General features: G+C 29.2%; 1 protein-coding gene across 4 annotated transcripts; it reads right to left on the bottom strand.

Annotated features, from left to right (window-relative positions):
• Positions 1–8,443: 8,443 nt before the first annotated feature.
• On the bottom strand, positions 8,444–22,188 carry LOC149894692 (receptor-type tyrosine-protein phosphatase epsilon-like). 4 transcript variants are annotated; one of them, XM_090067948.1, is made up of 16 exons: positions 22,166–22,188; positions 17,910–17,989; positions 16,256–16,450; positions 16,043–16,135; positions 15,851–15,917; positions 15,278–15,471; positions 14,266–14,406; positions 13,931–14,086; positions 13,252–13,589; positions 12,622–12,912; positions 12,206–12,461; positions 11,611–11,942; positions 11,373–11,501; positions 9,255–9,412; positions 8,991–9,126; positions 8,444–8,855 (listed from the first exon to the last, which is right to left on the bottom strand). In XM_090067948.1, exons 2-16 carry the CDS (start codon positions 17,962–17,964, stop codon positions 8,631–8,633), a joined length of 2,766 nt encoding a protein of 921 aa, XP_089924074.1. In that variant the 5' UTR covers positions 17,965–17,989; positions 22,166–22,188; the 3' UTR covers positions 8,444–8,630. The 4 variants fall into 4 exon arrangements, with proteins under 4 accessions (XP_089924074.1, XP_089924070.1, XP_089924066.1 ...); XM_090067944.1 differs by lacking the exon at positions 22,166–22,188 and adding an exon at positions 18,897–18,996; XM_090067940.1 differs by lacking the exon at positions 22,166–22,188 and adding an exon at positions 18,476–18,739.
• Between the last annotated feature and the right edge of the window lie 883 nt (positions 22,189–23,071).

The raw sequence follows: 23,071 nt of genomic DNA, 5'->3' as shown, positions 1-23,071 counted from the left end.
ACATGCAAAAGATGCTCAACTCTACCCCATAACGTTTCTCTATCCGCATAAAGTTTCAATACCTTTTTGTTCTCTTTTTACATCGTTCATCTTTGAAGAGCGTGGTTGTTGACTTTCGATCTTGATAAATGTTCAAGAAAAAATAAATAATTCTTTTAGCATCATCTTCATACTTTTTTCACTTTATGTTTATTGCAAAACCAGTTAGGATTCAACAAATTGAAAAAGCAGAATCGTTAAAAAAGAATAAATGATAATTTAGTGGTTTACATGCAAGAGATAATTGAACATCTCGCAATTATAGCTTTACCATGCCTATAAGCACTTTTGGTTGAAAATGTGTCAAAATAAGTCAGCGAAAAGACGAAGAAAAGTACTAGCAATAGATATTAGACGGCGTAATATGTTGCTAGTCTTTTGGACGCACAAAATTTGCAATTGCTAGGGAACAGTTTTAAAATTCAACCTTATGACAATAGCAAATTTCTTAAAGTAACTGAACAACTTTATTTGTTTGGTATCTCAGAATTACGACCTCAGACGCATCGAAATAACGATAGAAGACATGCTCATAACTAAAAAAGAACTGATTCAAGTGCTTTCAAAGATCATCGAACAGAAAATCATTTTGTTAAAACTTCAATCTAGTTTTCAGTCTTTCTCGATTGCACCAAGATATAAGTCGCCCAGAACAATCAACCAAGATTATAACATTTGTGGACACTAAAATAGGTTGCATTTTCCACTAAACTTCTGAAAAACCTGTTTTACCTTGGTTTAAAGTGTTGATTTAGTTAAACAAAGGGTCTCTGCAAATATTTTTAAAAATTGAAGCGTAAATAGGACTCCCATCAAACAAAATTGAATTTCACTACAGCAGATTTAAGTTTCTCCCCATATTTCTTGTATTCTTTGATTCTTTTATAGTTCAACCACGATTTTTTGACTTTGCAATGAACAGCCTTATCAAATTGCTCTGCATAATTTTCTAATCTACTGTTATTGTGTTCCACGAAGGAGAGAATGTGATAAACTAGAATATGCATTTTCCATGAAACTGTTACATCATAGTTGAAGACATTTATTTGTATATTGCTGCAGACAAGAAAAGTGTTCAACTTGATGATTAGTTCTTAAAGGAAATTTAAGAGGGAGAAGGGTTTTGCACATTTTCACAAATTTTGCACATTTTCTAGTAATATTCATAATATTCACTTAGTATTCGATAAAAAGTTGCTTTTGTCTTTTTGTAATTACTTAAAAAATTTTGTGATTTTAAATATTTGCTGGCCTTAAACACATGATACATGGTTGCATTTCGCGTTAAGGGACTAAAGACATTTACACTACCCACATATCATCTATTCAAAATACCCTTTTTTATCATTTTCGAAGACAGTACCTAATGAGGCAAAAGTAAATGGTATATATTTATAAAGCAAATAGAAACAAAATTTTCGAAATAATTGATAGATAAAACCAAACAAAAAAGGAATCGCATTTAAAAATGCAATATTTTCTCATTAGAATAACTTGAATCATTAAAGATTTTATTATACAGGGTGTTTGTAAAGTCCATTTAAGTCTTTGATGAAATACAGTTAGATGAAGAAATAAGATAATTGGTTTACATATATTTTATTTTAAAGTAGAATTATCGATAGTATATATAATTATTGAAAATTTTCGAAATGAGCTCTTTCTGCTGTTATGTAGAGTTTCAATCGATGAGGTACACTTCTGCATACTTTCAATCGATGAGGTACACTTCTGCATACTTTCTTGCACATCGATGGCTGTAGCTCCGCACAGGCTTGCTCGATTCGGCTGCGTAGCTCAACAAGTGCAGAGGGTTTGTCCCTGTATACTATACCCTTTAAGTAGCCCCAGAGGAAAAAGTCTGGTGGAGTTAGGTCAGGAGAACGCGCAGGGCACTCGATAGGACCTCGTCTGCCAATCCAATGACCAGGGAACTTTTGATCGATCCACTCTCTCACTACAAGTGAATAGTGGGAAGGCGCCCTATCCTGTTAAAAGTAGATTAACGCTGTTTAACTTTAGGCCGTACATTTGTCTTAAACATTTCCAGATAGGAATCGCCAGTGACAGAACCATCGAAGAAGTATGGTTCAACAAATCCACCTGAAGTCATTCCACACCATACAATTAGTCCTTCTTTAGATGTCCCAACCTGGAATATTTCATGCGGGTTAGAGTAGGCCCATTAGCAGCTATTGTAACAGTTTATAACTCCATTCAAAGTAAACTGGCTCTCATTCAACCACAAAATCTTGTCAATCATACCAGGGTTTTGGAAAAATTTTCCAATAATCTTTCACAAAACTGCACTCGTTTATCAAAGTCGTATTCACTAAGCTCTTGGACTTTGCTAGGTCTGAAGGGTCGAAGGCCTGAATCTTTAATGGCATTGTAATAGCTGATCTGTTTCATGCCTAGAGCTGCAGCGCCCTTTCGAATTAAGAGATAGCTCGTTTTTACGAGTTCCTCAGTCACTCTTTCGACTGCCTCTTCTGTCACAGCTGAGCGAGGCCGGCCCGATATCTCTGAACCATGAACGCTGCCTGTCCCCTTGAACTTGTCAACCAACTTTAGAATCGCCGGTTTGAGGATGGCTGCGTGCCGAGCTGTTTTCTCCACTCTCGCTGAACTTGCTCAGAACTCTCGAATTTGGCATAGAGAACAGCTTTAGTTCTCTTTTCAAGAGATAGTTGGTAGCTCTTTTTTTTTCTGAAATTAATTTTCCTAGAATTAAGCTTTAAAACATATATTACTATTTAAATGGATAAATTATTTTAATGAGGAGAATTTTTAATCAAAGACTTAAACCGACTTTACGAACACCCTGTATTGTTACTTATAAGCAAAGATTAAAAAAAAGTTTTTTTTTATTATTTGTAAAAACGAGTCTGATGCTATAAATTCTGTTGACAAAATTATTAGTTCTGATGTTTTTACCCCAACCCATCTTTATGATGCATCAAATGTTGGTTCAGCAGGTCAGCTACTCATCTAGCGAAGAATTCTAGTACTGTAAAGCTTTTTTATTTGATTTTGTATTTATATGTTTTAGATAACTATTTTTCAATTTTCTCGAAAGAATTTTCACTTTCAATTATATTTGAAAAAAAAATAAAGTAAGAAATGAAAATATTTCTGAAGGTTCATCAAATTTAAAAGAGTATTAATCAACATTTGGTGGTATAGTCTTTTGAGGCAATCACATCAGTGATACGTTAGTCAGCCATCATATTTGATCTAGACAGCAGAATAAGTGAGGCTGATTCGAATTAGGTGAACTTGACAAAGTGTTTGATGGAATAATACATATTAGTTATAGCTAACTTAATTGGGATATACTCGTGGTTTACATTCTGCATCCTCAACTTAATCTTAACTGAAGCCGTTGATAAGCTGTGCTTCATTTCAACTATCACTGCTGAATTTGTGTACACTGAACGTTATTATTGACAGTGCTAAAAGAAAAGCTAAGTTGAACTCAGGTTTTTCGGCAGTAGCCAAGTTGGCAGAAAATTGTCATGTGCAGTAATTCTTTGATTCCGCTAGAAGATGCTAAAACTTGCACAGCAAGTACAAGAAAACTGAGAAATGATTAGTTTTTCACTAAGCTAATCCAACGATTTGGAGATAAATAGGTATTAAGATTAATAGTTATGTAATCTAATTTATCACTGTTCTTTAAGTGAACAAGATATAGTTTAACTGAGCTCTAATTTGTATTTGTTAGTGAAATCAATTTTCACTTTTAACTATAAAAGTATTTTCAGCGAATCTTGAGTGTTGCAAAATTTCAGCAATAAATGAATTGTAATACTTACCAAGGGTTTTCGTGATGATTCCGTTTCCGTGGTGATTTGAAAAGAAGTTTGATAGGTAAAAAAGATTGGAATATTTGTTCCGAAAATATTTAGCAGATATGGTAAACTGCTGTACAATTTTCGGAAACATTACTATAAATGACTCTTAAGATTTTACCCTACCCCAATCTTCAGAACGTTTAATTTTCTGGTGAAGAATTTCAATTTTATCTTCATTTAAGCTTGTTCTGGCAGTTGTAACATGAAACATAATGCAGTTTCAACCAAGGAGAAACCCTAACTTTTCCAAAGGATATTGATACGACAGCTCTCTGCGTTTTCAAGAATAAGGATCAAATACAAAAATATGCACGATTTGCAAGATGCACAACCCGCTAGATGCACAACTCGGAAGACGTTCTGAACCATCTCTCTTAAAACATGTTAGAAAAAGGTTATCCAAATTTGTTTTTAGCTTCTCCCCGTTCTTTTAACTTAAACGATAAACTAGTTTAAACATTCGGGAGTTAATTTTATGTTTCCGTTCTGCTTATTTTTCGAGATATTGGAATATTTTGGAGTCATAAGTTGAGCATTAGACCCATAAGCAATAGTTCAGTACTCAGAGCCGCTCGAAAAAAATCCAGTATACAGTTGGAAATCGCATCAATGATGCTGGTAATCTTCCTGCTCCAAAAAATCTAAAAAATGTCTCTACAAAGATTGGTGCTTAAGTGGCCCAGACAAAAGTTTCGCATTCAACTCGTTGACACAAAAAAACGAAAAAATGTAGACGCACCAAGGTTCGAAGAGGAGTGTCTCAATAAACCTGAAATACTCGAGAGATTAAAAGATGCTGAGAGCAAAAAAGCAGCAAAGCAAGCTAAAAAACAACGCAAGCTTAGCTTTAATGACGAGCAGCAAATAAACCAAGCAACAACAGCGACTCCAACAACATTAATAGCTACAAACCAAGTCAAGTGTAAAAAGTGCCGTAAAGTTTTAGGCTAAGCTTCAACAAGTCAAAATATAGAATGGTACCAGTGTGAAAATTCTAAATGCAAGGTTTGGCTTTGTCAAAAATGCATACCAAAGCGATATGTTAAAGGCGCTGAGTTTTATTGCACCAAAAAGTTCCGCAAAAGTGACAACTCAGCTCAGCCTCTAGTACCTCTCTACAACTCAACATCATCACAAGAATAAAGTTTTTTTTATTAGGTTATTTTTTTAATTGTTAATATGGGTTGTTTTTTTAATTGTTATTATTGGTTGCTTTTTGTTTTTTTTTAATTAAGTGTTGTTTTAATTACATATAAATTTGCGTATTTCATTCTCCCAGAATGTGGGGTAGAATGAAATAACTTTTTTTTTTCAATTTAATAAATGTTTCTTAAAAAACTAAAAACTTTTTTTATTTGATTTGTATATATTTAAATACAGCTCAAATTCCTCAACAACTTTAAAAAAAAAATTAAAAACCTTTTTCTCTTAAAAAAAAATTAATTAAAATTCTTAACTATTTCATTTGACCCCATTTTACTCTATATAAAAATAACAAAAATTTTGCGTATCAATAAAATAATTTTTATTAATTATAAAATTGTAAAAAGTATTGTATTTTTAGTTGTATAATAAGATACGATATCGAAAAGGATTGATTTAGAGAAAAACAAAAGAGAAAATCTTCGCACTATGTCATGTTGGTTAGCATATACACTATTTAAAAATTGAATACGATCTGATTTAAATAATAGATTTGTAAGCAATTAAAAATATTATGATAATATGCTTGCTTGTGATACCCAGACTTTGTATCATTATATATTCGGTTTATATTTATTTTATAATAATTCGTTATGTAATACAAATTTACGTTGTAAAAAGTTATTTATGTAAACACTTTTAAAATATTCGCGTTAAATTAGTTAGATTTTTTAATACCTTAGTTACTATGGTTAATAATTTTTAATAGCTTATTTAGTATATTCAGTTTTTTCAAACTGAAGAAAAGCGCTTTTCTTATAAGGTAGAATCGTATAATTAAAAATTAAATCAGCATGTCATATTTTGATTTTACAATTAAAAGTAACTCAGCTGTTTGGAAATATTTTCTACGGGACGAAAAAGGCCAAACAGCAATTTGTAAATTGCCAAACTGCAAGAAGATTTTAAAAATTGGTGGTGGCTCAACAAAAGGACTTCATACACACATGTTGTCGGTGCATAATGTGAAGGTCGAAATTCCAACCCAACCTCATATTACCAGAGAATGCACACCAAATAAACCACCAAAAAAGAAATCTAAGCCACTAACAGAATACGATTTATGAAAGGGAAGATAAAACACTTTGTGCTACACTTGCTCGTTTAACGTCGTCTGACGGGCTTTCATTTAATGTAATTTGTTCTTCAACAGACTTACGTGCCGCTCAAACTGCTATGGGATTCAGAAATCTACCAACGTCAGCAAACATAATTCGTAATCATGTAGTAGAGTACAGGAAAAAAATAAGATTAGGTTTGGTTGGTTTAGTTCATCAAATCGAAGTTTGCAAGAAAACGGAATTCTGTGTGGGGGAGAGATTTCCTTTGTCTTTTGATGAATGGACGTCACTTCGAAATAGTCGCTACATGAATATTAATGTTCATGGACTAAACTCAGTTCTGGAGTTTAGGTTTAGTGCGAATAACAGATTTAATACCAGTAGAAAAATGCATTGATCTATTAGAAAAAAAGACTTAAAGACCATTGTCTTGATCTATACAGCGACATTGTGGCTATAATGACCGACAGAGCTAGTGTTATGAAAAAAGTTGGCAGGTTGCTGCCTGCTAACCAACAATTATGTTTTGCTCATGGCACACAACTTGCTGTAATTGATGTTCTTTATAAATAAAGAGAATTCGATGCAAATCAGCCAGATTTTAAGAATGAAATTTCTGACAGTGATTCATCCGAGAATGAGGACATTGAGAAAGATTTGTTGGACTACAACCATGAAAATGTAAGACCTAAAATTGAACTAAATGAAGTTCATTATGGGCCAGTCATTAAAAAAGTACGCAAATTAATGCTAAAATTTAGACGATCACCTACCAAGAACGATATCTTACAAAAGTATGTTAAGGCTAAATTTGGAAAACAGCTGTCTTTAATAATGGACTGCAAGACATGGTGGAGCAGCCTTCTGTTAATGCTTAAACAATTTTACAAAGTAAAAAATTATATACAAAATCATTAATTGATATTTAACTAGTGCAAAATAATTCTATAACTCTGTCGCATGATGAAGTGACATTATTATCAGAGACTATTATAACTTTAGTTCCCATTAAAGCAATGGTTGAAGCAATATGTCGTCGAGATTCTAACCTATTTACAGCCGACATTGCTATTAATTTCATGCTCAAAATTAAATGATGTTGACAATGATACAAGCAAAGAAATGCGTAGAGCTTTAATGACTCACATGCATGAACGCCGAGCCGATATGAGTGGACTTCTGGAATACCTGCATGACGGTCGTAACTCCGTTGAAGTCGATGAAGAAATAATTACAGTGCCTTCTTCATTTAAATGTCGAAAACTTTCGGTAGAATTGGTGGATAGATTAAATGCTTCCAATCCTGCTCTAGTAAGAGCATCAGTTGAGTCTGACATGCTGGATTTGATTGAGGAATCTGAAATGGCACCTGAGTCTTAAAGTAATACTTTAAGTATTGAAGAGGAACTTGATCGTGTTATTAAAGAAGGACAATCACCAATACAATCAATTAGACGTGAAACATTGTCATCGAAAATTCAAAAAGAAATCACACTACTTAAAAATGGGGGTACACGTGGCGATTATTTAGAAAGAGTTTATTCTTTTCTTAATGACCGTGAAACAGACAAGTGTCGAGGCTGAGCGGGCATTTTCTTCCGCTGGACTGTTCAATACAAAAATTTGTAACCGTTTAGGTGATGAAACTTTGGACGCGTTATGCTTCCTTAAGTCACATTTCGAAGCACAAAAAACATAACATATCTCCTTATCTCTAACATAATTTTTTAACATTAACTTCTGAAAATTAACATGTTAAATTAAATTCATTTAATAAATATATTTTTAGTTAAATGTACTGTTTTTATTTTACTTAATACTATATAGATGTTGTATCTGCTTTTCAATCCCGGGATCCCGGGATTGATATTTTTCAATCCCGAAATCCCGGGATTGAAAAAGACCTCCGGGATTGCAATCCCTAATACCAAGTATGCATATCTTCATTTTAAGTAAACGACAACTATATCATTATTCATTTAAAAGCAGTTTGAAGTCTGAAAGTTACTTAAGTTTTTTCCTGCTGCTAACGATTGTTGTAAAAAAAAATATAGAATTAAAAAAAAATTCTTTAATGTAAATGTAATTTGATTGGCACCTTTCTATTTGGAGAAAAAACACTATTTCCAAAAATGTAATTGTGGGTAACTTTCAGACCACGATTTAAAATGCACATCTAGTGACAACCATGCAATCAGCAACAATCAGTTAAAAAAAATTTAAGCGCTCTTCTTCTTTGAAAACCCGTTCATAATCCTAAGGCTATTTAAAAATACGAAAAAAGACTCAGACGTAAATATTTACGTAAATATTGTATATACAAAACATTTTCATTTTTTGTATTTTTCGGCATAAAAATTAAGAGTAAACTCAAAACTTAAAATGTCAGAAATGAAATCTTAAAACAGAGAATCATTTCTAGTTGCAGTAAAAACCAGGTGTTGCTTGTCAGCATTAAAGTTTTCAACGACTACATTAGGACAGAGGGGTTCTCTTCATTATTAAAGGCTAAATTCGTCTGTCCGATGGAGTTAGATAGAGAGGTCAACGAAGCAAAAGTATTTTCTTTTGGTGAGAAATTGTTTTGTTCGCTTCCTGTTAAAGACTGTTCACCTTTGACTCCGTTGCTTTCGTTGGTTCGTTTAAGTCTTTTTGTAAGTTCCAAAGCACACGTGTATATCAGAGCATAATCAGCCTATTTGAGCAAAATCAAATTTAGAACACTTTGCAGAATCCAACATTGTAAATGTTTTGGCAAAACAGAAACCTTTTCAAGAAATCGAACTCAAAATATAATAATGAAAAAAAAGTAATCTAAAGAACTTTTTACCCTCGTTTGAATCATCCCTAGCCTTTGTTGACGTAATGTATAAACTGTCCGGAAAATGTTCACTTTGCCAGTGGATTCGATTTCTTCTGCAATAGATTTAAGTGCAACAAAAACACCAGGTTGTCTGTCTTCCAAACTAAAATTCCGAATTAAAATAAAGAAATCAACAAAAATAATTTAATTTTTAATCAAAAAGTACATCGATCGATAATTATAAACAACACTGTTTTTGCGCTTAAGAAACCAAATCTCTTAAACAGAAACCTGGAGACTAATGCAACTCTTTTTGCGCTAAGTTTCTTTCTCCAAACATCTGTTTCTTGAATGAAGTTTAGCAAACTGGACATGGATTCAAACGAAACGTCTTCACATTTTGGCCAAGTGAGATACTGATAGAACATAACCAGTTGATCTTCACCAGCCTAATGTAATAAATAATAGATATTTAAAAAAAGACAAATACAGAATGTATTTTGTCTTTTTTTTAATATTATAGTTTGCTATTGTTTTGAAAGACATAAAACCCAACCAAATTTCCACAGAAAGAGTATACATTCAATAAACAAATCAAATTTAAGTTTGTGTATCTATTAAATGCATAAAGAATATGCATTTAATAGATACACAAACTTAAATTTGATTTGTTGTCATCTAAAAATACACTAAAGGAACTCAATTATGACAAATTTCAGTAGTAGAATACTTGAAATCTGGAACATTACAAGAAACTATGAAAGGAAGGGTATATGTAAGGGGCAAAAAATTTTTAAAAATGTGAGGGGTTACAATTATTAGTTTCATTACAAGTGTTGTTAATTCATAATATTTCTAGCCAAAAAAATGTGTGCATAGTTAAAAATCAAACAACACACAACCAGTTTAAAAAAAGCTCACTTGAAAACAATCAAATCAAAATTCATAGAAATTATTAGATTCAGGATTTTGGTGGCTTAATATAAATAAAGATATTAAAAATTATGTTGCTAACGGTTATGACTGTCGAAAATCAACATCAAAAACAAACAAAAAATCTCCTAAATTGCATCCTGTACTAGTTCCTGTCAAGGAATTGTCTTTATTTTATTGGTGAGCATGAAGGCTCGAAACAAATAAAAAAAATTTCAATGTGTAGTTTACAATATTTCTCAATCATAACAAAAGAAAGACTAAAAAGACGAATTACAGAAAATCCCACGATTGTTCAATATTTTGATTGGATGATAAAGTTTTAGCCAAGTGCTGTTTGCTAAATCTCTCCTTATTCTAAAATACCTTTAAATTAGAATTGTGATGAAAAAATATTTATCCAGAATAATTTGAAACCAGAATAAAGAAATGGGTTTGAAGTATATCAACACCAATGTTGAAATATATCAGAGCTGCAAATATGGAAAATGATAAAATCTGGGACACTGATGATGAAATTTTTGCATTAGCAAATGCCTTAGATAGACCAATAGCTGTTTACTATGTTTCCTCAAGCCTCAAAACATTCCTTGGATTTTTACAAACATCTTCAATATGTAAATGGTTTTAAACTTATGGAAGTAAAGGAACAAGATCAAATATTTTATCTAAAAAACACTAGTGTATATTTTGACAGAGTAGTAAATGTTGATTGATTTTTAAGTTTAATGGATTCAGAATTGAAATCCTCACAAAAATTGTTTAAGATAAGCTTTCTATATACTTTTAAATACAGAGACATAAATACAGAGGGGGGAGATAGAATAAAAGATGATAATTTTATCATCTTTTATTGTATCTCATCCTCATCACCTGTTATTGCATATTTACAGCTTGATTTTAAATATGATGAGTTAATAAAAGTTTCCAAAATAAAGAAAATCATTTTTTGATCTCTTTTAACGGTTTAGTCATAATGTATAAATGAACTGAATACAAATCCTATTGGAAAATATATTTGTTGTTGTTGGTATCTGGTACCTACTGTGTGCCATACAAATCTTTTTAAGGGCTTTCAATTTATTATTATATAACATTAAAACATAATATAAAATCTTTTTCAAGGCTTTTTAAAACTTTAATAGGTTTTTTATCAGTTCTTGAACCTCATTTTTTTTTTTTTTTTGATTGCTGATTTTGGAAATATTTCAAGATGGCCATGAAAGGCAACTGTGAGCTTACTTATGGTACAAGGAGACATGTTTGAACACATCAGTTGAAAGCAGAGTTGCTTATTTTTCTTAGGGCAATTTTTTCTCATTTCTAAAATATCTGAGGATCATTTTCATTTTGAATTTATTATTATATAACATTATAAAAGGTTATATAATAATAAATTTCAATTTATTATTATATAACATAAAATTTTAAAAAGTGTATATTAACATATTTTGATTATATTACGCCCCTTTTTACCTTATTTGTGAGTTTTATACACCTCAATACAACATCCCTGTCATTATCACACTGCTCAGACATCAGTTTTAAAGAAAAGTCACCAAATGCAAAACCAGTACCTTCATTTGGCAAAAATTTTTCAATTTTCTATGATACAAAAAAAAAAAAATAATAATAACAATTTCTTTTCAAGACTTTGAAAAATCTCAAAAATAAAAAAAAAAAAGGAAGTTGAAATTTTATATTTCTATGTTACCTTGTCTTCTTTATATTCCTCATTAAATATTACAATTATCCATGAATTTGTTTCAACAATCATTTGCCAAAACATTTCTACCATACTGGCATTTGGAGTGGGAGTTACAACATATGCTTTCTTTTTTGAAAAGGTATCTATAAAGCTTGCATTAACATAATCAGAAGTCTCGGAATTAAGTAGTTTTTTAAGTTTAACTCGATTATAATCAAAAGGTTTGAAGCAGCCATCAGAGTTTTGTTTTTTATTACTATCTAAATTTGCTACTAAAGTCTTTTGATTGGTTGAGAAGTTCTTCAAAATGAAATTAAACTCAGAGTTAAAAGGAGAATCTACAAGAAAAAAAAAAAGTTTAATTTGATAAGATAAAGTACACAATAAAAATAATTCAAATACTGCATGACCAAAAAATGATATTAACTAATTACATAATTAAAAAAAAAACCAATCCAAATTGTTTGAACTTTGCACAAAAAATTAACATTAATGATTACAACATTTAACAATATTAGATTAGTATTATTAAACACAATATTTTATTAAAAGGTTTCCTTCAAAAGTTAAAAGTTTTAAAGATAAGTTAAAATATAAACACCTGCAACTTCCTTTTTAATTTTTTCAACATAAGTGGAAAGATTCTCAATAGGAATGTCCTCAAAACTTCTTATGCGAATAAATTCTAGTATACAGTCATGCACAAATATAAACTCTTCTATTGATTTGATTTGATTGCGAATTTTTAAGACATTTGAATGAATATTGACATCATTTCGCTCAACAATGCGACGCATTTGAGCATCAACACAAGTATATACATTTGCACAACCGCGGCTTGAAGCACTGTGAACAACCTGAAAATAACATTTTAGTTCAACAAGCTCTATTAACTTTTTTTTTTAATCTCTGATTATTAAACTGTAATTATCATATCAAAACTATAAATGGCTAGAAAAAAAATTTCAAAAGATCTTTTAGAATTCGAAAATATATTTTTGTTTCAAAAATACATACTAGTGGTCCTGAATTCTGATTGGTTGTTTCCTTAATAATTGAAAGAACAAATTGTATAAATATTGATGGATGAGTTGGTGTAATTTGATCAGATCTCCAGCTTAGAAATTGGTAATGGTTGACAATGCGTGATGTTTCTCCAAATTTCAAAGAAATAGTCCTGAAAACCATATTGGCAGATTTGTAAACTTTAACTACAGATACATTGTACACGTTATGAACCATTTGTGAGTCTTCTGTAGAAAGATATTGCACACAAAGAGGTGATTTGTTCTCTTTAAAAGGTCCTATCTAAAACAACAACCAAATTTTTTATCAAAAGGTAAAAAAAAAAAAAAAAAAAAATAGAAAAATCAAAATCTTTTTTGGAAAGATATCTGATAACCCTTTTTTATTCTATAAAATGATATTGTTTAAAATATTAAACAACAACTCAAATTGAATAACACTTAAGATTCATGAAAAACAATTTATTATACAAACTGTTAGAAAAGTATTTTTTGCTTTTTTATGATAGCAGAATCTTCAAAATCTTCAGACAAAAATTTTCTACACCCATAGAAATAAATATTGAAAAATAAAGTCTGAAAAAGCTTTTTGTATATTAACAAAAAGTAGAAAATGGATTACCATTACAATTTGGTTTATATTGTTTTCCCAAACCATCTTCCATAAAAGCTCAACCTCCTCATCCAGCAGACTCAACAAAACTATATAATCTTTTTCCGTTACAAATCCAGGTATAAAAGTTGCGCTTTTATAGATATCATTGATTTTGGCATGAACTTTAAACTCATCATAAGTTAGAGAACTAATAGTGCTGAATTTTTTAGCACTATTTGTTCTAAAACCAACAGAATCATTTAAATTGGGAGAAAACCTATCAATAAAACTTTGAAGGCTACTGAACTTCATATTTGGGATATGTTCAATTGAAGTGATTGTGGCTTTACGTTGTAGGTCCAAATCTATAATTCATCACAAACCATCATATGTAAAGAGAATGTACCAACCAAGCAGTGTTACTATAACTTTATCTACTATTCATACATAAATACTTTGCTAATTGCTTGACAGTTTGCACGAATATTTTTCTTAACAAATGATCAAATGATGATATGAAAACCAATACCAAAAAAAAGGTTACAAAATGGTCTCTAGTTTTTTTCTTTTGTTTTTTTCTCCACAACTTTATGGGGATATTTAAAGACATTCAGTGATTCATACATTTTAAACTAATTATCAATTTTTTTTTTTAGATTTAAAAATATATTAATTGAAAGTGCATCAACAAAATATTTAGTTGTACCTTTATCGAATATATCACTAAGATCTGAGCGTGATCTTTTTTCTTTGAGTCCATTAGATTTACACGAATTGTGATAATACAGAAAACAAGCAATAGCAATTACAAGCAAAACAATACCAATTATAATTCCAACTGACAATAATGCTATCTCAGTTTCTAATAGTAAACAGAATCATTAGGATTAACTTTCAAACAAGGATAAAGAATGTAAAAACAATAATCCTTACCACATGAAATAAAAGATACTGATTTATATAGTAAAAAAAACAAAAAATTAAAAAAAGCAAACAAAAATTACAATAATAAACAAATAAAAATTTCTTTAAAAAAAATACCAGTAAGCTTTTTATTCTGTTGCAAGGGCTTTGTTTGGATAACTGTCATCCAGTCATATGAAAAATACTCAGTATCATTCAAATATGTTCGCTGGAAAAACATATACTTGGTGTTCGGTTCCAGAGCAAAATTACAGTAGGCTATTGCATAAAAAAAAAGAGAAAAACAACTTAAAACATATTTTTATATTAAAATCTGTGCAAAAAAAAGCAGGAAACTTTATTTATAGAAAGTTAAATCAAGTTCATCTATGATTTCAAAAGCTCAAAATATTAGCTAATTACCACCAAAAAAAATTGGCTTATACTTTGATTATCATTAACTTAAAAAAAAAATTGCAAAATTTTAACTTGGAATTTGATTAGTACTTAACTAAAGTTTAAACAAATAATGAAGTTAAAATTGTTTTATTATTGTCAAAAATGCTATGGACTAAATTTCTATTTTTAGTTTTGATTTCCAACCAAAACTGTCCTCCAAAATGTTTCTTTCTTGTAGAGAAAGTACTTGTATAGACACCTAAAGGTCTATACAACTCAGACATTGTTTATATACAATGTCAAGGAGAGGCATATTTATTTTCTAAATACCATTGTTGAATTCTCAAGCTAATAGCAGATTGATGTTTTTACTCTAATCATTTGGTAATTTAAAAGAATTTATTCTTTTGAACTACCAATGCCTAATGTGAATCCAGATTTTAGAAAAGTTTTTATGTTTATATGAGGTCTAAAAGTAGGTTTAAATACCTGAAAACCTTATTATCAATGATAAAAATATTTGTTCTCTTAAAGTATTTACCAATTTTAATATTTTTTAACATTTGCAAACATGGTTATTATTTGGTTATGTATCAGATACAGATCATTTATAAGCAGCACTAAATATATAAGACTTTCTTTAACCTAGGTAAAATTTAAATTCAAGCCAACATTGGTATTCACATATGAACAAATATTATAAATACTTAAAAATACTTTGACTATACTTTATAACAAAAATTTATTATACCTATATTATTGTATGTAAACAGTGAGTTATTTCCAACAACAAAAACTTGTTCTTTCACCAAGTTATCAATAATTAGTGTAACATATCTGACTTTTTGGTTATTTTTAACATCCAGCAATAGTTCAGTAGTGTTGACTTGGGATGTCTTGGTTATGTTAAATGACGGTAATTTAAACACAACCAACTCATGGTATCTAAAAAGAACAATAGTATGTTAAAAATTAAGATTTTATACAGATTTACTAGATATATGCTCATAAGACACAAAAAACAAATTACATGGCGCCATGTATCACATGTTTAAATGAATGACATGTTTGAATGTTTAAATAATACAAAAAATTACTTTTTTAATATGTTTACAGTAGTTAAGCTGTGATTTAAAAGCAAAAAAAAAACAAAATGACAAACAAAACATACTGATACGCAAAAGCACCTGATTATAAAAAAGAAAAGTATATAACCAATAAATAAAAAAAAAATAGAAAAGCATTTAACAAAACACCAACATTTTTGCTGAAAAAAAAAAAAAAAGCCAAATTAAAAACTTGGAACCATAGCAAAATAAATTACTTTGCATTAGGAAAGTCTAGCATTAACACTTCAGCAGTGGTGCTTGATTTTGCAACTGGTATGGGAGCTTTAAAAAAAAATTTTAAAATAAAACTAATTCTTAAAGCCAAAGATTAAAAAAAATCTTCATTTACAAAACTAGACATTTTCACTTAAAATAAACAGCAAAAAAATTAGTAAAACTCATCATACTTGCAGCTGTTTGTAGCCAAATAGGTTCATTGCGTCCACTTTCTGAACCATTTTCCATGTGTGTTGTTACAAAACTGTATTCTGCATTAAAGTCTGTACAAATTTAAAAAAATAGATAATTACATATCTTATAACTGCTATATACCTAATGAACTTAAGTTAGACATAGATTACACAGTACATTGAGTAAATTATAAATAATCTCATGTTTACCAAGTGTTATCAAAGCTTGAGGTTTTGTATAATTTCTCCTTTCTTCATAATTGTTTTCAACCCCATATATCCCTGATTTTTTTATAAAGTAAACTGAAAAGAGATCAGCTTTCACATTTTGCCAGGTTATTGATGCAACTGGTTTAGATAACTGGTTTAGAGTCTGTATCAATACAACCTTATCATCTGTTAGCACTTAAAAATAGAAAAATATATATTTTTAGTTTATAGAGCTGCATATAGCAAGTATTTATAATATAACCTAACTGGCATAACTTATTTATGATACATGATCAGATATGAAACTTAGAAATCATTAGACCTGTTGAAGCTAAGAAAATTTGTTGTAAAAGATAATAAAAAAGAATTAGATGTTTTGAGTAGTACATGAAATTTAAAAATATAATTAATGCTTCAGTTTTTAACACAACATGATGCAGGAGCAGTTTACAGGATAAAAAAAACAAACATGAAACAGGAAATTACCAATAAAAGGACTTTTAAATTTCTGGATAATTCTAATTTATGTAAACCTATGATAAATAATTGAAATTTTTCCTTTTGCAATACTTATTATGAAGAATAAAGAGAAAAATTTTAAAGCTTTTAAGGAATTGATATTCACAAGGTTTATTGTTTTGAGGGTTTAAGGAAATAATTGTGACCATGTGATTTTATTTGTAAGAAAAAATTATACAACTTATTACTAAATTTTGTGAGCTGAGTCTGTGCTTCATCAACAATAAGTAAACGTTCAAAATTTCTTTGAATTTGATTGAATTATTAAAGTATTTTAATAAGATAAATTTGTAGGCTCTTCCAGAACGGTCCTGAATAATTGCAAGGTAAAGGGAACTAGTATTTTAGACAACCTAGCTTCTTATATTAAAAAGAAACATTTAGATAATCTCCAGAAAATATAAGAACTCAATAACTCTACTACTAGATCCTACTTAATAAAACCCTCAAAAGCACTATTTATATAATGAATTTATTTCCTTTGCAATAGAAAAATAATTCCCTTCAAGTATTAGGCATTAACTAAAGTTGAACTGTTAAAAGTATGAACTACTCCTCCAAGTTGTTAATTTTTCTTTATTAGAAGATGAAATGCAGTATTTGCATACAGGGATTCAATATCATTCTGGTAAATTAAGCAAAAATAATTATAATATCGTTTGTTATACATGTGATGCAGTTATTTGGTAGATAGAACTTTTTTTTTAGAAGGATCAAAAATGCGCAAATAAAAGTAGGAGGGGGAAAGTTTAAATAGCATTTTGGTAAGTGGGAGGGTGCAATAGCTTTTGACTCCTTTACTTTTTAGATTTTTTTATTTCTTCATGTGAAATAATCAATAATACCTATTTCCCTATGAAAATCGTGTAGATTAGCCTCTTTTGATTAAAAATTTTGTTTTCCTACACTTTTAAATGGATTTTAAAACATTAGCATGCTTTTATTAATAGAAACTTACGACAACTTTTGTTGCTGGGACTAATTCCCTAATTGTAATTTAGAAAGCAGAAAATACTTAGGAGATTTTAGAGCATATTTACTGATTTTAAGCTGCCACACGGCAATACTTCTACAGACTGCTTAACCGTCCTAAATTGTTAAAAAGATGGTAGCAGTGAACAATAAATGAACTCACCTGCTTGTAATGAGCTTATGAAAATGGCAATAACAATGGGTATCTTCAACTTCATCTTTAATTTTAGTTTTTTATGACTTCTAAAAGATGAGATAAATTGAGAAAAATTAAGTCACAGCTAATAATAATCACTTTCTCTCATATTATTATAAAAGATTTAGTTACGAATGCAATTTTTTTTTTTAAATCTTAAATTACATCGTATTTAAAGTATTTTGGTCCCCATTACCCAACGATTCTTTTTAAAAAAGAAGAACGTACTATTCGTGCGATAAACAAGAAACATGATAAGAATGTTATCTATTAAATTAATTTTTTTTTTCCTGTTCATAATGAAAATATAAAAGAATTTTATATCAAGCATCAATATGGTCAAAAACCAAAAGTAACTAAAAACGGTGATTCGAGGTGACAATAGAAAAAAGATTTAAACTGAGATTTCAAAGAAAGAAATTGAAATTTACAGTCTAGAAGAAACCCGTTCAGTACGCTCCCAGACTAAATTGAATTGGACTCAATGTCACTCTAACGTAATTTATCGAAAACGTGAATAATTCTTGACTTACATAGTGACCAGCTAAAACGTCAAGTTTGTCTGAAAGCGGAATTTCCAAGACATTGTTCGGCTCGTGCAACGTTATATCAATAATTTGGTCGATAGAGCATATATTAATATTTGCTTTTATAACTAATAATGCAGCTGCTTTTCGGTAAATTTATAAAAAATATTTCACGTTGACTAATTTCAGTGAGGACCACCAATGTTGAATGCTGATGATTGATTGTCGTTGAATCCGTAATGATCCCATTATTTCATTCCCTCCATCGTCATGAACCATGATGACGAAGAGGCTCATATGCTTACAAAATTTATTAGAAATGGCGTCAAAGATTCGATAGCAATTACGTCACACATCAAAATGCGATTGTAGTGGAAAAGACGCAGGAGTTGCTAGCGACAGAAAAAAATTATTTCTACCTACTTACATTTTAACGAGAAAAAGGAACTCTTAGTATCAACGCTCGAATCCACCAAAACCCCTTTTGAGTAAAGAATTACCACCCTTTGAGAAAATACTTCCAGCAAGTTTTGAATCAATTGTTTTTTAAGCAGAGTTAAAGTTACATTTGTGATGAACAATAACACTAAACATGGCGATCTAACGCGACTTAAAAGTATCAACAAAATGAACGCAACACAACCAGACAAAGGAAATGACGCGATCTTTATGTATCACAACGATGCGATTAAAAGGAACTTTAAAAAATGCTTTAATTTTTAAAAGGAAAATTAACGAATAATAAAGTTTTTAAAGAAATTTAAAAAACTCAATAAATTCATTCAGTTTAACAAAATTTAATAAATTTCCTCTCAGCGAAAAAATTCAAATTATTTACAATACTTCTTAGTGGCCTTCTCTATAGCTCTAATTAAGATTTTTTTTTTAAATTACACATGAAATGCTGAACAAAAAATTATACTGATTCTCTTTTAATTTTTTATCATTTCTCATTTAAAAATGGCGCACAAGCAAAAATCTTTAACAAAAAACTAAAAACTAAATCCTTTATCTCGCACTAAGTACTAAATTACTTAACACAAGTTTTCCAATATGCTGCATCTAGAGAGTCGTTGAAATTTTCTATAATATATTCTTGGTGTTACTCTTATGAAGAACTAAATAAATTAATATTGCTAAAATTTAAAAAGTTTCTGTAAAGAAACTTTTGTCTTGAGCATCTCGGATCGTTGGCAGTAGCGTAGCAAGATGTGGGCAAGCATTAGAGAGTGTAAAAAATCATTGAATTTTGTACTAAAACTTAATCTTCGATATTTACTTCCACTGATTATTGGTTAAAAATTCGAGTAATTTAAATTGAACATTTAAAAAAGTTTGAATTTTAACAGATGTAGTGAGTTATACATTTGACTTTTTTAAGAGCTTGAAAATGAAGCTTTTTTTTTTTTTCTTACTTACAGTTCTAATTGGTAATTACATTTTTCTCATTGGTAATTACTTTTTTCTCATTGGTAATTACTTTTTTCTCATTAGTAATTACTTTTACGGACTGTTATCGGGACATTTCCGTACTGTAAATTGCCAGCACATTTTAAATAAAAAATCATTCTACTATTATCTAATATTAGATATTTAACTAAATAGTTATCATATTTTTGTGTTAATCTTTAATGTTGTTTTTATCGTCAAGGAGAAATTTTTAAAAATCTTTTCACTTAGAAAATCTTTATAGGCCAATATGCATTCTTTACATTCATCGCTGTTTAAGGTCTGAAACTTGATGCGGTTTTACAAACACCCTGGAGTCGTTCAGCTCATTACTTGTTTAACTGGTTATAACTTGTTTGACCGTCTAATTTTAAAGACGGACATGATTTTTTTTGGTGAAACCTTTGCAAATTATAATCAATTGATATCCGTTTTAACAATGGTAAATAGTTTCTATTCGTCTATTTGAGCTAAAACAAGATACAATAGTGCGATTGAACCGCAACGTAAAATTTTACAACTATGCTAGCTATTTTTTTAATTGTTAACAACGTTTTGATTAGAACACTTTTTAGTCTCTTTACACTAAGCCTTAAAATAACGCTGACCCATGGATGATAAAGCCAAACAAAATTGCTCACGATTGATTTTCATAAACCTATACTTTGTCATAAAACTAAAATCCCTTTGGAGATTTTTAGTTTTATGACAAAGTATAGAGAAAAATGAGAAAATGAATAGAAAAGGAGAAAAATAAAACTATATACTCATACACTTACATTATAATGTTTAAGTTATTATATTTCATGCGAACTTCATTCAGAGATCTATGTATGCTAGATGTTTTGCTAAAACACTGATTTATCGTACACATGAAATTTTACAGCACCATCTTTAGTTTTCACCTTATCACAAAAAATACACTTCGCGAGTTTCAAAAACTGAAATTTATGATTTAAAAATTTTCAATTACAGAAATTTGAATGCATTTGTAAAAATTCGAGCTTGTATAATTTGTTAATGTTTGTATAGAATTTTATAAATTTGTATATTATTTTTTATACATTTGTTTTAAATTGTAATAAAAAGTTTACAAATGTTTTTCTTGTTACTTTTGAAGTTTTACATTTACAGTGCAACATAATTTTATTACGTCGATCAGATAAAATTTTACTGATAATAAGTTGCAAATATTCTAACTCGATTTGATTATCTATCTGACGAAATATCCCCAAATCCATTAGATCCGTGAAATATATTCCTCTAGAAAATCACTTATAGAAAGCAATATTTTTAAACCGCAGATTTAACTCGTATTGTTTATTTAATTGTATTAAAAGAACGGGAAAGAAGTTTATAAAGAAATAAAAATAAAAATTTTATTTCTATAGATAAAAGTAACAATGGTAAAAAAAAAAAAAAAAAATGTAATAAAATACTGATGATGATGATGATGATGATGATAATGATGATGATGATGATGATGATGATGATGATGATGATGATGATGATTTTCAAACTTAATAATTGATAAATTATTTTTCAAAGATGTCCCACTTATCGAATCTAAAAGAATTTTAATTTCGCCCTTACATAATTTTTCTCGCTTTGACGTATATAGGTGACAGTATAAAGACAGTATAAAGAGTAATCACATCTCATAAATGTTAATTAAATTGTATTTTTAAAACCAACTAAGTATTAAATATCTTTTAAAACATATATATATATATATATATATATATATATATATATATATATATATATATATATATATATATATATATATATATATATATATATATATATATATATATAGCAACAGCTGATGTGTGTGTGCTTGTATGTATATATATATATACATACAAGCACACACACACACACACACACACACACATCAGCTGTTGCAGAAAACGAGAAATACAATGGAAAAAAGGTATACTTAAAATATGAAAACCATAATAACTAATTACGCAACGTCCTTTAGTTGTAACTACTTCCATAAATTGTCGTCGTCTGACCAAGGAGGATGTTGTCAAATAATTATAATTGTGAAATAACAATGATGATTTTTGGTATGATCTTCAGTAAATTATATGGCTTATATCGAAACTTACATTCTATTTGAACTATTACATCACGTTATTGACACATGTCAACACGTGAATAAAAAAAAAAAAAAAAAAAAAAAAAAAACCTGCTTAAGAGTTTGGGGATTTATTATATCTAAAGAAATATTCAACTCACTAAAGTTCCACATGCGTGAAGCTGCTAAATTTTAAATTTTTATATCATTTTCCTTTTTCTTTTTTTTTTCTTTTAAGAATAAGATGATGATAAAAGGAAGTTTTTAGTTTCTTTTAAGAAAGAAATGAACATCAAACTTAAAATGAAAATTTAAAAAAATCCTTTTGATTGCAAATTGAAAAACTCACTGCTTGTTTATACACTAGCATATGTTATATATGTCATATATGTTAAAAATATTTAAATATATAAATTCAGGTAAGACATTTAGCAGGAGATGTAAAAATTTCGGGAAGAATGTGTGAGCGTAAACACTAATTAGAAAAATCCATACCAAATGCAATAAAAAAAAGGTCTCCAAAAATTTTCAAGTTGGTCAATCCGTATTTCTAGTTCTCTCTATAACCTCACAATTTTAAACGTATTTATACATATCATCAATTAGCTGCCACTATCTTAACATAAACTTCATAACATCGTTAGAAAAAAATTGCAACAAAATTTATAACCATAAACCATAATTGTTACGAGAAAAAAAAAAAAATTCAAAAAAATGCTTTTAATATAATATATGCATTAACAAGACAAAGTCCGTTCTTTAAATAACTCGGGAACGTTTTATGTTTGAGTTAAGTCGTATTTATTAAAAGTTAATTGCTATTTCGCAACGCGTTCTCGTTTACGTTTTCAAAATATTAGTAAAATTGATTTTTAATTTTTCTATCCACTCAACAAACGATTGTTAAAATTATAGTACGTGAAAGTTTAGATAGGAGACTGTGCAGCTTTAAATTGTAGTTCCCTTGTCGTTATTACTGCGTCGCTTACAGTAACCCATGACCACAAAAGCGGCTGTTTTAACTATTCTGAATGCATTTTTAACCAAACTTGTTTCCAGATCTTTAA

This window comes from Hydra viridissima, unplaced genomic scaffold, assembly GCF_058129835.1.
Source record: "Hydra viridissima isolate aposymbiotic clone 2 unplaced genomic scaffold, HvirCarnegie_v1 scaffold_1, whole genome shotgun sequence".
Lineage (NCBI taxonomy): Eukaryota > Metazoa > Cnidaria > Hydrozoa > Anthoathecata > Hydridae > Hydra > Hydra viridissima.
Note: the sequence above shows the minus strand (reverse complement) of the source record. Positions and strands in the feature narration are given on the sequence as shown.